Here is a 13,852-nt window from a genome sequence, read left to right as displayed (position 1 = left end):
AATCTAGTTCTCATCAAGCTTTGCTTTCCCAGAATTTGAATGTGTGAAGAGGTCAAGAATAACCTAATGAGGAGCTGCTCTCCAGAGCCTTCCCTAGTGCTGCTCTAAGGCACAGTTTCTCCAAAACTTAAAATACATCCAGGATCTTGAGAAATTCTGTGCCTCCAGCATACTTCAGGGAACATGGAACATTCTCAGTGCCAGACCTTTTCTCTCCTGCTGCAGCTGAGCAGGACATAAGCACAGCACTAGCCCTTAGCAGTCACCTGCCACTGTGCTGGGTGCAAACCCCTCTGCCTCAGGACCTCCTCACCCCAAGAGCTGTTTCTGCCGCCCTCCTGCTATCACCTCTCTGGAAGCAGTCCAGTTTATAGTATTTTCTGGGTGAAGTTTTGAAGACACACAAGAATGTTTGTTTCACTTTCAGAAGACAAACTTTCAATATTTTTATTCTATCTGGTGTCCCCCCCCTACTAATACCGAACAGTTTAAGGATTCCCTAAATGGAAATGCAACTAACACAAGGCTTAAAGGTCATCTCAAAGGAAAACTGTATGCAACAAAAACCAGGCCTGTCGATTCCACACACATTATTCCAGACTGCCCTGACTCCAGTCAGGGCAAAGATTAAAAAAAAAACCCAAAAGAAAATGCAGTAGCTGCTTAAAGGGAACTTAAGGAGGTTCTTAATTATTTTTAATACCAGGAAAAAAAAATTAAAACCACCTCAGCTGAGCCAGCATTATGAGACCTCTTGATCCCTGCACAATCCTCTGGTGGCAGGCTTGCTTCCACCTCAGGCTGGGTAAAGCCACACAAAATGTCCCAGCTGGGAGCCACCTCCTGGGCTATTCCACGTGAAGACAGCAATGATGTTGCAAGCAGCAGCCTCAAAGCACTTTGGATAACATGAAACTAAAGGTTTCCCTGATGTTGTGCTTCCAGTTGTGTGTTCAAGTTCATCACACCAGTACCTGACAGCTGCCATGCGAGACCAACTGCAGACACTGCTGTTGGTGATGAACATTCTGGCAGGAAGATCTTGCTCTGGGGAAGGCATCAGGAACTTTCACCTTCCTTCTGGACGGTTCAGATGATGATGCTCTCAGAAGAGATCACAACACTAGTAACTTTGGTGCTACTTTCTGTACCTGATCAGGTCAGTTTGTGCTCTCTGGGCAGCCCTCATAGCACAGTTTCCAGATTGTTTTCCCCCCAGTGCCCCATCCCATCAGCTCAGAGATCTGCACAGCCCCCAAGAAATGCAATTCCATGGCAGTTCAACAACACAAAACCAGGTCTTTCCTGCAGGCGTAGTTTTGCAACAGTGAAACCATCTTTGCAATGGAGATTACCCAGGGACTATCTAGGAAGTGAGAAAATGGGCCAGGTGTGGCTCACACTAACCACCAACATCCATGCTGCAAGCAGGAGGCTGAGGTCTACAGAAACCAGCCAGGAGGTAGAGGCAATGGCAGTAATGACACATTATTGCTTTCTGAAAGATCACCTTGGGCAACTTCCACTCCCAGTTATAAAACCAAGGCAGGTGGGAGGGCAGGACAGCTGCAAAAACATTAATGGAAACACACTCAAGCTTCAGCTGGGGTTTTGTTTGTCTTTAGATGGACAAATGGGGGAAGGAAAAGCAAGCTCACAGATAAAGACTACCAGTTAAAGTTCAGTTTACTGCATAAAATAGTAAGCAGCCTAAATAATACACATTGTAATGACATGTCCTATTTTTGCTGTATGTAGATCTGGCAAATATGAGTCATCTTTGGAGGAAATCCCAAACTGCTCTCCTAGCAGTCATATCTGCCCATAGAAAAGAAGGAACAAAGTCCATAATAAAAAAAGCCACCTTCACGTTAACACTGGTGTTGGCCAGATTTGCCAGGGAATTGCAGCTGGACAATGATGAAGCAAATGTTGATTAGGATCACAGGTTGGTCATATTTGGAATAAGAGGAACAATCTCATGTACTATCTTCACAAGTATGATCTAATAAGTAAGTTTTTGTGAGATCCCAAAACACACTTGGTGAGAAAGCAAGTCAAACCAAGACAAATAGATGCTCTCTACATAGGAAAGTAATATCACTATATTGACTTGTTCTCTATAATGTAATTCCAGGCAAATCATAGAATCATAGAATAGTTAGGGTTGGAAAGGACCTTAAGATCATCAAGTTCCAACCCCCTTGCCATGGGCAGGGACACCTTGCTCTAAACCACAGAAAACTCTGTGGTAGGACAAATCAATACAATACTGGACAATCCAAGGGGTTATCAACAGTGACAGCACCACTGAGCAGGGAGATAAACACAGGCAAGACTACAGACAAACAATATTCACCACTGGCACTTGTGAGTTATTCCCTGTGTCTCACAACAACTATTGTCTTAAATACATGCTCCTAGAGTAGAATGAATAGAACCATCTTCACCCTTATTAAAAGAGGATTTTAGCTTTCATCACTGTAAAGAAAAGTTTGAACCACAGCATTAAGCCCAAAGGCTTAAATGTCAGAAAGGAGAAAACAAAAGCAGTGAATGGTTGAATTTGTCAGTGCTGCTCACTCATCACTTCCATGCAGTGAGTGTCCTGATGGTTTGTACATGATATGGAGTAGCATGGTTTTTTATGTTATTTCCTCCCCATATTAAAAAAAAAAAAAAAAAAAGAAAAAGAGGACAGTTTGGCACCACAGCACAAACAAAACCCACGTCAAAACTAGAGAAAGTGCTGTCTTCAGTGAGCAGTTTTTAGTTTGCAAAACATCCACTGCACTCTAACTCAGAGAAGATAAACTGAGGGTATGGAAGGCTCCCCATCCCTGTGAACACCCAGAGATGACCAGAGGAGTGGGCACAATTGTGCCATTTTCCTACATGCAGCTACACAGCAAATCCCTTGGGATCTGGCCATGGGTGCTATCAGCTTCCACATCAAATGTCTCATTAAGATAAACAGAGACTGCTCATTTATCTTAAATTGTTCTGGGCTAAGACAAGCCCATAACATCTCCATATGAAAGGTTAAAGGGTTGGGGCTTTTCCTCCCTCCCAAAAGCTTTCCCAGATTGGTTATGAGGCTTCCCACAGTTTTGGCACTTGAGGTATAAAATCCTTTGGCACTGCACAAGCGATGTGGAAGTGGTGTAGGAATTACTACCAGCACAAGATTTCAGCCACATAACTGACAGGTATGGAGCAGCCTTTGGAAAGGCAGCCAGTGTCTTGATACAACTAACCCACAATGCTGCCCCTGACTACCTGAATATTTGAGCTCTCCAAACCCACATCCATAGTGCAGCATAAACCAGACCTACAGACCAAGCCAGGCTTTCTGTAAGAACCTGTTTGTTTGTTCCATCCTGCAATGTATTTTGGTTTAATAGTGTACATTAGTCAATGTAACCCTAGCAAGCTTTTCCTTTTAGTCAAGGTGCTACAAAAAAAATTCACTAAGTTACTGTATTTAACTGTTGGGGTTTTTTTTCTAGACACAAGGACATTACAGGAAAGGCAGAAGGTTAAAATCTTGTATTAGATGGAGTTGAAAATATTATGACCCTATTCAACAGCTTCCGTGATTCAAGTATAGTGTTTGCTACACATTTTTACTGTTCCCAAGCTAATCTGTACAACAAAACAAGCAAAATGCCTCTGATCTGTCTACCTGTACAGGGTCTACTCACCAACAAAGCAGCTGAACTGCCAGTTACAGATCAACTATGGGAAAGGCTCCTGGCAGAAGACCAAAATCGACTAAAAGAGTTTTCTTCCCAAATTCGGTAGCAACAAATCAGAGCTGGCTCTGAAGGTAATCACAACCAAAGCCCCAAAACAACCTCATCACCTTGGAGAAGTCATGGAAGTCCTGCCTTTTGTACTTTATCTACGAGCCTAGCACTGCTCTGCTCCTGGGAGCAGGAACACTCATCATCCAAACCCCACAACACCCAGTGCTCCAGGCTGACTGACTGTACTGGTCACCCTTCACTACCCACAGAACTGGGGTGACAGCACCTAAAAAGAAAGAAGGCAGCTGAAATACTTTAGCTAAAAGCAAGACTCATTTTGACAATAAGCAGCTCTCCCCGCCTTTAAGTTTCCAAAACTGTAAGCCCTTAACGGAAAACAAGTTTTCTATCAACTGATTGGAAAAATTAAGCAAAATATGCCCAATTATTTCAAAATTCTTCAACTTGCCTTTGATTTCCCATCAAGTCCAGCTTGGCAGTTTTACACCAGGTTTGAAAGGTTTCCACGTGTCTCCTTTTTCTTGGCATCTCCTCAGAGGGCTTTAAGCTCAGGACAACTAATACAGATTTAGGGAATGAGCTGCCAGAGACTGGAGATGTCTAGCTTAGGAATGTCTGCATCCTTGGAAGCCAGGATGCAGCACAGCCCAAAATCCAAGTTAAGAACAAACAAAGAGAAGATTTCTATTGTTTGCTTTGCTAGAGCTGCAAATGCTACATTTAATAGGAAAGAAAGGGAGATGCACATCCTCCTTGTTCTATACTGATGCCTCCATAGTGCTCTCTTCACCTGAAGGACGTCAGGATAGAAACCACATAGAGCAAAGTTTCTTTCTTACTGCGACACAGGCAAAACTCAAAAAGGAAACACTTTATTATGAAGCAGCATTGTCCAGAGTTACACATCTACCCCTCATTCTTATTTTAGAAAGTCTCCCTGGTAATTTGCTTTTGAAAAGCAAGTAATGTGTTTTGAATTATAAGAGGTTACAGGGACATTTTTGTGGTAAATTTGGACTTTCATTTGCAAAAAAAAAAACTCAGTGCTACAGAAATCCTTTCGGAAATAACGTTTTTTTATCATTGCTAAGCACTTTTCAACAAAGTTTAACAGCTACTGCTCCAAGGAGCTGCTTACATCCATCTTTAAAAGAATACTGGGGTCCTTGTGCCCCTGCAAGCAAGAGGAAAAGCAGCACGGCATCTTTCCCACATTTTAGGAAGCAAAGGAGAGTATATTCTCTGCAGTATGCAGGGACAAAATTTTTCTAAGCACGTTCACTTAGAGACTCCCAGTGCTCAGGGTCTGGGATTCTGGCATTTTCCTGGAGGCCTAAATTGTACTTACAGCTCTTTCATTCGTTCCCCTGGTCTTTAAAGTCAGGATCAAGAAGGCACAAAACTCGTATTAGGAAGTGGAAGGCACTACGTCCAACCTTGGAAGTTTATAAACCCCATGTCCAGTTGCTTTATAGACAGTGCAGGGGAAGAAAGGCCTCAAACAACAGTACCTGGACTTTTCCTTTGAAGGTGAAACTTTAGCATTCATTCTTGTAAACAAAATAACCTATTTAGTGGAAGCAGAGCAACCTGAATAAAAGCAGAAGTTTAGCTGTAAGCATCTACAAGACGTCTAACCCCATGCAAGCCTCATTGTCCTCCTGATAACCATGACGGAAAGGCCTTTACCAGAGGTTTTGCAGGCTGGCACACCAGATTTTACCACCTCAATATACCATAGAAGAGCTCTCCCTAAACAAAGCCGTGTTGTTCCTACAGTGGGAAAACAGAACTTTTTGACTGAGTTTGTTTTTCTTTGCTATTCAGAGTGAGACAGCCTTTGCTGCCATCCAGTAAGCTGTTAAAATATGGGTTCTCATTACTCCTTGGCTGTTCTGCTTCCTGGGAAGAATGATTCAGTAAATTGCTCGAGCTCCCTTCAGTTTCCCTACTGCAGGTTCATTCTAGGCACCATAAATAAAGTCCAGGACAATGCCCAGTCTGATGCTTCTAATGGAAGCCAGATATTAACCTTTTCAGAAAGTTCAGCTGGTTCCCCAAAGTGTAATTCATTTGAGGAGCTTAACATTAACAATTGTTTTATTCATGTGGTCTTTACATGCTACCCCCTTCCTCCCCACTCAGATTCTCATATCTGAGCTCTGAGAGCATGCTACGTGTTGCCCATGTACACTGCTGCCCACACACAGAACTGGTCCCCATGCAGTGTCAATGGGCTCCACACAGACCAACTGAGAACAAATCTGGCTGTAATAAACCCCAGGAATGAGGAAAATCTCATTCCAAGCAAGAGATAGAGGCCATCTGAGGAACAGTTTAAGATTTAGATTGGAAAAAAAAAAGTCTTTTCAACAGGTAGATTTATCTAATGCCCCTTTTCCTCTGAAAGACAGGACAGCCTCATGCTCAAACTGTCCTTTTAGCATTTGAAAGCACCACAATGAAAACTTACCTCCGTTTAACAGACAGAAAGAAACATCAGTACACAACAGCAAATCTAACAAAAAAGCCTTGAAAGGATCAGGAATCTTTTAGAAACTATATTCTAGAAGAACACAGTTTCTAAGATCTGGAAATAAGCGTTTGCTACTCCCTCACTGAGCACTCACAGGCAAACCTGTGCTCAGACACCTGTCATCTTCTCCCCCACCTCAGAATTTCTTCATTCCATAAAAGATTCAACCATGACCCAGGAACTGATGATGTAACAGTCAAATATCCACCCAGATCTGCATCTCCAAAAGGAATTTAAGTAAATATGACCAAAGGGGAAATGTTCAGGTAGTGTAAAAGCTTGCTCAGCCTGAAAGAAATGCAAGGGGTAGGTGAAGCAGTAGAGCAGTAAAACCACCTAAAGACACAGATTTTTGAACCCAAGTCAATACAAAGGGCTCTTGACTAAAGGAGACCACAAGACTCATTGGAAATATTAGCTAATATTTACTGTAAGACTCTGTCAAGCATCCTTTAGTTATTGAAATTCAGAAGGTGATGATAAATTACTTCAGTTAGGAGGATGCAGGTAATACAAGCCACCTCAAACGGACAGTAGTCAAACACAAGAGCAGGATTCTACTACACAGCATCACAAATCACTGCCCACTCTGAGGATCTTCAGGACTCATATTACCTCATGAGAATCTACAAAAGAATTGCAGAGAAGAGGCAAGGATGAAAGCAAAAAGGTTGCTGAGGAATTCCTAAATGACCAGCTGACTTTGTGTAGATATACTCTATGCAAACAGCATAAAAAAAATGATGCGGTGAGGAGCACCTGCTACTGAGCTAATTCACACTAGTGCTGGTTACAAAACTGATTCTGGGGGGCTTTTTCCTCACACCTGATGCCATGGAACATGAATGTCCCTTCCCAGCTTGCTGCTAGCTCACTACCTACAATTGCATTCTATTATCTATGCTCTGACAAGTACTATAAATGCAGCTCAGTGTCAGCTGGCAAGCCAGGACATCAGGCAGGTCTGGGGCACAGCATTCCCAGTATGAGGATTTAGAGCTGTAAGGTACCCTGAAAGACTAAACTCATTCATAAATCTGACCTAGTATATTATTCAACACCCATGTCTTAAAATGTACTAAACACTACCTGACCCACACTGCTATAAAAAGACTACTGTAAAATTTCTCTCTGAGAACACCAAGTATTCATAAGGCAGAGGAGGACAGATGCAAAAAAGAAGAGTCAGTGAAACTATATAAATTCAGCACACATGGAGGCAAAACAAATCCCATGCCAGGATCATCTCATTCAGTGCTTTGTGTCAGGGAATGCTGAGCCCACCTGTAGCAGCCATCGGCTCCACAAGCTGAATGTCCAGTCCCTGCAGGATCCAAACGCTGGCCTTGAACCTCCCTTTGCTACTGCTTTGGTTGGGATTTGTTTCTAAAGTGAGATCTATGGCCTTTTCCATTTACGAAGATCAAGCTGGCCCCCATCCAAGCTCATAACTCTAATTTTGATGGACTAAGGGGAATTTTCATTCCATTCATTCCTAATTCTGACACAAGACAGTTCTCTGCAAGCTGAGCAGTTCAGAAGAAGCCAAGGAGAGCTTCAGAGACTTAACTGCTGACCATCTGAGCAGTGAGGAAAGTCCTGCAACATCTGTGGTGCAGGCACTTCTCTCCAGAAGCAAGCAGACTCCTCCCAGCCCCTTTTCAATTCACTACCACATGAACAATTCAAATATTCATATCTATTTAAAATGAGGAAATTAAAATGGCTTAAAGGCATGAAAAGAATGTTTATTAAGCATGAATATTTCATTACCAAAAGCACGAATGAAACCAAGCATTCACATATTTCCTCTGCTGGGATTAAAGACACTTCACTACCTAGTGTGAAGCCAGATCTCTCCTACCACAACTTCAATCAGAAATCTGAATGTTTCAGATGGTACTTGAAAGGTAAGAAAGCTGGTGCAAAATCATTACTACAACACAGACAGCCCCCCTTTGCTCCAACACTTTAAGGAAGATTAAGTCAACATAAGAGCAGAAAGGTTCTGTACAGGTGAAGAATCTAATGCTATCAATGATCTATGTCCCTGCTGAGAAAGAATTGTTTCTAATATTTTTATGGGCCCTTGATCCTCTGAAGATGAAGATGAGAGCAAATTAAATTTCATTAAATTTCATTTCATTTTCATGCACTTTTTGCCAGGCCTCTGGAGGACAGATGAAAGGAAAATAGTCCAGTTTTCAGATCTAGAGGTGACTGAACTGAACAACAAGAGTTTGGTCTTTCAGAACTGAAAGAGTGAACATCTATCTCTTTACACAAAAAAATGCCCTATGATGTCACCTATTAAAAGGGGCTGCTAACAACTGCATTAGAGCTTCTTCTCAGCTGCTTTTGCAAGCAATTATGAAGTCTGTACATTTTCAGCACCATCTTCAGCCCTTTGTGTCCAAATCTGCCTCCAGAGGAGCATGCTGTAAACCCAAGACACTAACAGCTATTCACACCAGCCATACAAAACACAAACCAAGTCATTTCTAGGACTGAGAGGTACTACAGACAGCCCACCACATTACCTGAAAGAAAAAGATGTCTTCGAGAGCTCTAAAAGGTATAGCCAACACACAACTGTCTTAAGAAAATCCCTTCAAGATCTCTCACAACAGCATTTGAACCCAATTCCCTGTTTCAGTTTGCCACAACCTTTTTACAGAACTGCAGCCTACAACTCACCCTGCATGCACAGCAAACACTTGCCTCAGCAGCAAACCCAGAGAATTCTCAGAGAACCATATCTTCTTTATAGATTCTTAATACCCAAAATACTATTAATCATACCAATTGCTATCTTTCAAAAGTATCTGAAATAAATACAAATTTAGAACTATTACCTTAATTTAGGATAGCTTTGAAAATGCTGGGGTTTGCATTGCAAGAAATAGTTGAGAAACAGTAGAAAAAACACTTTTGCATATTTTAAACTGAATGCAGAACTGTTGTTTTATTAAGTGTTGCTTTAAGAGCTCAGAAATCACTATGTGTGCAGGGAGACAACTACAAGGACTACTACACTGTAGTTCTTCACACCCCATCCTCAGGCTCAGGTGGGCTGGCATGACTGGGACACTATCTTAGCAGCAAGAACTGGCTTCCACATGAGCTTTCATGCTGGAACTAGTTAAAAAAAAGAGCAAAACAACCCAATATTTATTTTATGATCATTACACGTTACTGGGTGGTGTCATCATCTTCCTTTCATAAATCCTTGAATTCTTTAATAACTGCAACAATGATCTATTATGTTCCCAGGAGGGGATTTGCATAATGCTTATGAAAAATGAGCAACACGCTAGAAATCAGGGAAAGATGAGTCAAGCAACACCTGCTCACAAATTAGATGGGAGAACAGAAAGACCCTGAGCATACAGCTCAGAAAGGACTGCCCTGAACACTACCCTGCTGCTGCCATACATCGTTGTCTCTTTTATTCCTGCATTTCAGTGTGGCTTTCCACTCAGAGCTCTTGCTACTGGGTTTGTCCAGCCAGGTCCCCACAACACCCCACCACCCAGCACAGAGGGGATCGTGTCTTACTCTCCTGTAAAGCATTCAAGACCTTGCAAGGAGAAGCTAGGCTGAAGTGATTCCCTTTCCACAAGCACCTATTCGCTCCACCTACTGTGGAATACTAACAGTCAGGTTAAGTCAAAACCACCCACTGAAATGAAAGTGTTTTAACAAGTCCTGAGCAGGATGTTCTCCCTTAGAACAGGCAAGTAACACTCAGAGTACAGCCAAATACTAACCCTTGATTGCCAGGAGGGACCCGAGGGCTGTCTGACTTTAAAAAGATTCCCTGTTTTAAGGAGTCTTTCAGCTAATCTTAGGTCCTCTGATAGGAACTGAAATGCCAACTGCTACTGAGGTAATTAACCTGCCCACAAAGCTCAGCAGGGCTCTGATTAAACAGAAGGCCAGACTGTGCCAAGGTGCAAACTGCTCAGATGCAGCTGCTTATAATAATTCATCCTTATGAGCACTTAGGGAACAATTCTCTGTTAAAGCTTTGGGGTGCTCTATAAAGAATGAAGCTCCTGAGTCCACACCAACTGTTCCAATAGTCCTGACTCTTTCTTTTCTTTTAATTATTTTTATGACTAAGAATCACAACCAGTCACTGGTACAAGGCCCACTCAGAACTAAGGAATCAAGGAGCAGGTGACTTTAATTTACAATTAACACATAACATGCAGTGACTGCCTGAGTGTCCACATGAAACAGCCAGTTTGTTAAGTAGTTGTAAGGCATGGCTATAAAAAAATACATACTAACACTGTGATATCCTTGCTGAATCACTACATAAACCTACAAACAACAGGGCATGAAGCATAGGGACTGGAAATTAAGGTAGTAAATGCACACTGCATCCATCCACCTACCTAGGGAGGTACTCGCACCAACAAACCAGCCACACTGATCCAGCCCAGGTCAACACCACTACATTAAATATTACAGTAATGAAAAGTGCAACTTCACCATTTCTTTTTCCTACTAAAGACATCCTCGGGGAAATACCCTTGCATGCACCAAAGCTGGTATGATTTCAATTCCACCCACATCTAGGCTCACTTGGGAACTAAATCCAGCACAACCCATCTTGGGTCAAGCAGTGACCCTGAACAAAAATAGCTCTGGCAGAAAGCTGGATTTATGGAATAGGGTGGAGCCCATCCAAACCTGCCACTTGGAGTTAATGACGGAGAAGCAACAATTTCTTCATTCTGTTTGGCACATGGCGAGCACAAAGGCAACTCGTGCCATCTACACAACATGACAAAACACAACGTGAGATAACTAACCCTTGAACAGGTCAGAGCCTCAGCTGTAATTTGTGTCTGTGTCAGCAGCAAGTTAATTACCACCTCCAAAGCAGTAAAAACAAGAGGAGCAAATGTTGCTGGAGCACTGTGCTAACCCCAGAGCAAAGCTGGGTCAGCAGGCCAGGGCCTTAGTGCTACTGGCAGTGTCAAACAGGGCTGAGCAGGGTTCAGCAAATTTACAGAAAAGCCACACTTTTAACAAATTCAGCTGAGTTCTCCCAAACGTCCCACTGCAGACAAGGCCAGGGATGGGAGCACTAGGGCTAGAAAAATGAACAGGATTAATTTTCTTTAACACAAGATCATTCTGCTCACAGCACAGAAACAAGACAACCTTGAAGGGCAGAACTCTCTCTGTGAGCTGCAGGTTACAGCCGAAGCAGCACAGATGTCTGGTACAAAAGAAAGTGGAGTTCAAATTGGTATCACAAGGAAAAGCCTGGGTTTGGTACCAGTGTCCACGGTATTGGAGTCAAAGGTGTGCTAGATGCAGCAGGAACATCCAGACATCCTCAGGCACGACCAGCATGCAATGAGATGAGAAAGAAGAAATTAATCAAACAACATAACAGTTGTTAAGGATCCAGAATTGCTGCTTTTCATCCTCTGTTTTTTAAGGATCTACAATTGATGTTCTACTGATCAGCAAAGTCTACCAGTGCAATTATATTCCTAAATACAACCAACACGCCACCTTGATTTTTAAGGTATCTAATAATGCTTTTCCAAAGCTTTAGGTTTCTAGTACACATTAACCAAAGAATAAAACTCCAAGAACAAACTACTACATGCAGGCTTCCTCCCAATTACACTGACTTTGTTTGTGATCCTTCTGTAATACAATGAGAGTGTCACGGTGTGCATAAAAAAAACACCTTTAAGCTTTCAGAGGCACTGCAAGATTTGCTTAAATTTACTTAATTTACTTCCTCATGTTCAAAGCTCAACAGTTCACGTTATGTTTTCCTCTGTATTTAAACACAAATGCCCTCCCTACCCACAGATAAATCCAAACCATGGAAGAAAAATAGTATTAAACACACTGGTTACTGTTATAACGCTTGCTGCAGGATCCCAGCCCTGACCTTGCAGCACCACAGAACACGGGTACACTCCAATAGCCACTTCTGTAGCACAGAACTTCCCGAGCACTCAGTGGCCGATACAGCCAAACCCTCAAAATCTACAGATTTCATCCAGGGGAGACGTCGTAATTACCTGAAAAAGCTCAGTTTTCCCTGTCCTCAATAGCTTCCTACCAGCTGAGGAAGCTTATCCCACTGCTGCTCCCTTGGCTATGGCCAGAGGTGCGTCCAACAACTGCACAGCTCTGACAAGTTACTGATTTCAACCATCTCCGCAACAGAAGCTGCAGGAGAGGAACAGTCAGCAAAGCCTACGCAAAGCTGGGGACACACACACAGGACACAGCCAACACGTCGCGTTTCGATCCCGGAGGCTTCCTCTTGGTGATTATCAAATCCTTGCACAGGCAGGGGCATAAGAGTTTATCGGGAAGAGCTCCCATGAATCTTTTATAACGGAAAGTGAAAGGCAGCCGCAGAGTGAGGGTCCCCACCGGCTGTGCTCCCATCAGTGCTGCTCAGGATTTAGTTGTACTTCACAGAGGATGAGAGCGCGGATCCTCCCGCAGCCCACCGCTGGGAGGGAAATCAAACCATAAAGATCACAGACGTTAACGCAGCGCCCGGGCACGGCGGCCACGCTCCTGCGGGCTGCAGCAGCCTTGGACCTGGGCACTTTTACTGCCCTTCTCTCCTGCCTTCACCTCGCCCGCGCGGCAGCACAGCAGGCATCTGCCAGAGGTGTGCGAGAGGGAGCCGGAGCAGGGCCGAGGAGCGGGAGAACAGGCGGGTTTTCCGCGGGGGTGACAGGAGGCCGGCACAGAGCGCAGGGCAGGGCTGTGCGCTCCCCACCGCTCCCGCACACCCACCTGTCCCTCCGAGTTGGCTCAGTTTGGCGGAAGACCCCTGGTCTGTGCCAGGCTGGCTCCTCTGTGCTGCTCCCTCACCTCACAGCCCGGCCGCCTCAGGTCGCTAAACCGGCACCCCGCGCCCCCCAGCCGGCGACCAAAGGCGTGTGGAGAACGGGGTAGACGAGACCCCCCAAGCCCTCACCCCCCTGAGGCGGCAAAAGGAACGGGGGAAGGAGGGACGGGGCGGGGGTTCCACCGCCCTCTCCGCCTCTGGCACCGACCCGTCCCCGCCGCACCCCGCGCCCCGAGCACGCACCGCAGGCGGAGGTTCGCCATGAACTCGGGCATGGTGACGGCATCCATGAGGACGAAGTCGGCTTTGCCGAACTCCAGGCTCTCCTGCTCCGCCATGGCGACGGTGCCGCTCGAGATCGCGCCCTCGAGGAGTGGAGCGGGGGGGGGGGGCCTCGAGCCCGCCGGCCCCGCCTTAACTCAGGTGAGGCGGGGCCGGCGGGCACTGAGCGGGCACCGGGGGCGCCCCCTGGCGGCCTGCCGAGAACGCACAGGTCGCCCTGCCCCGCCCCTCGCCGAGCGCGAAGGGAGGGAGCGAGAGAGCCACCTGCTGGAGAGAGGCTCACACTGCGCCCGTCAGTACTGGGGGGTCACAGCAGGGTGCTGCGCCAAAGGGGACCCCCCCCACCCCATGTCTGCATCCAGGCACCCCCACAGAAACACCCTGAGAATGGGCCTGAACCCCGAGACTCTC

General features: G+C 44.8%; 1 protein-coding gene across 3 annotated transcripts in view; it reads right to left on the bottom strand.

Moving 5' to 3' along the window:
• MYO1D (myosin ID) overlaps positions 1-13,531 on the bottom strand; it is a 110,083-nt gene extending 96,552 nt beyond the window's left edge. For all 3 annotated transcript variants that reach the window (XM_061343195.1, XM_061343197.1, XM_061343196.1), the window contains exon 1: positions 13,403-13,531. In XM_061343195.1, the coding sequence (XP_061199179.1) occupies positions 13,403-13,497 (95 nt within the window). In that variant the 5' untranslated portion in view covers positions 13,498-13,531. The remainder of the gene's footprint in view (positions 1-13,402) is intronic.
• Positions 13,532-13,852: the final 321 nt, after the last annotated feature.

Source organism: Neopsephotus bourkii, unplaced genomic scaffold (genome assembly GCF_033783945.1).
Source record: "Neopsephotus bourkii isolate Nb327-2 ecotype Australia unplaced genomic scaffold, CSIRO-AGI_Nbou_v1 NB_1821, whole genome shotgun sequence".
Lineage (NCBI taxonomy): Eukaryota > Metazoa > Chordata > Aves > Psittaciformes > Psittacidae > Neopsephotus > Neopsephotus bourkii.
This window is presented reverse-complemented; position numbering and strand designations above follow the sequence as displayed.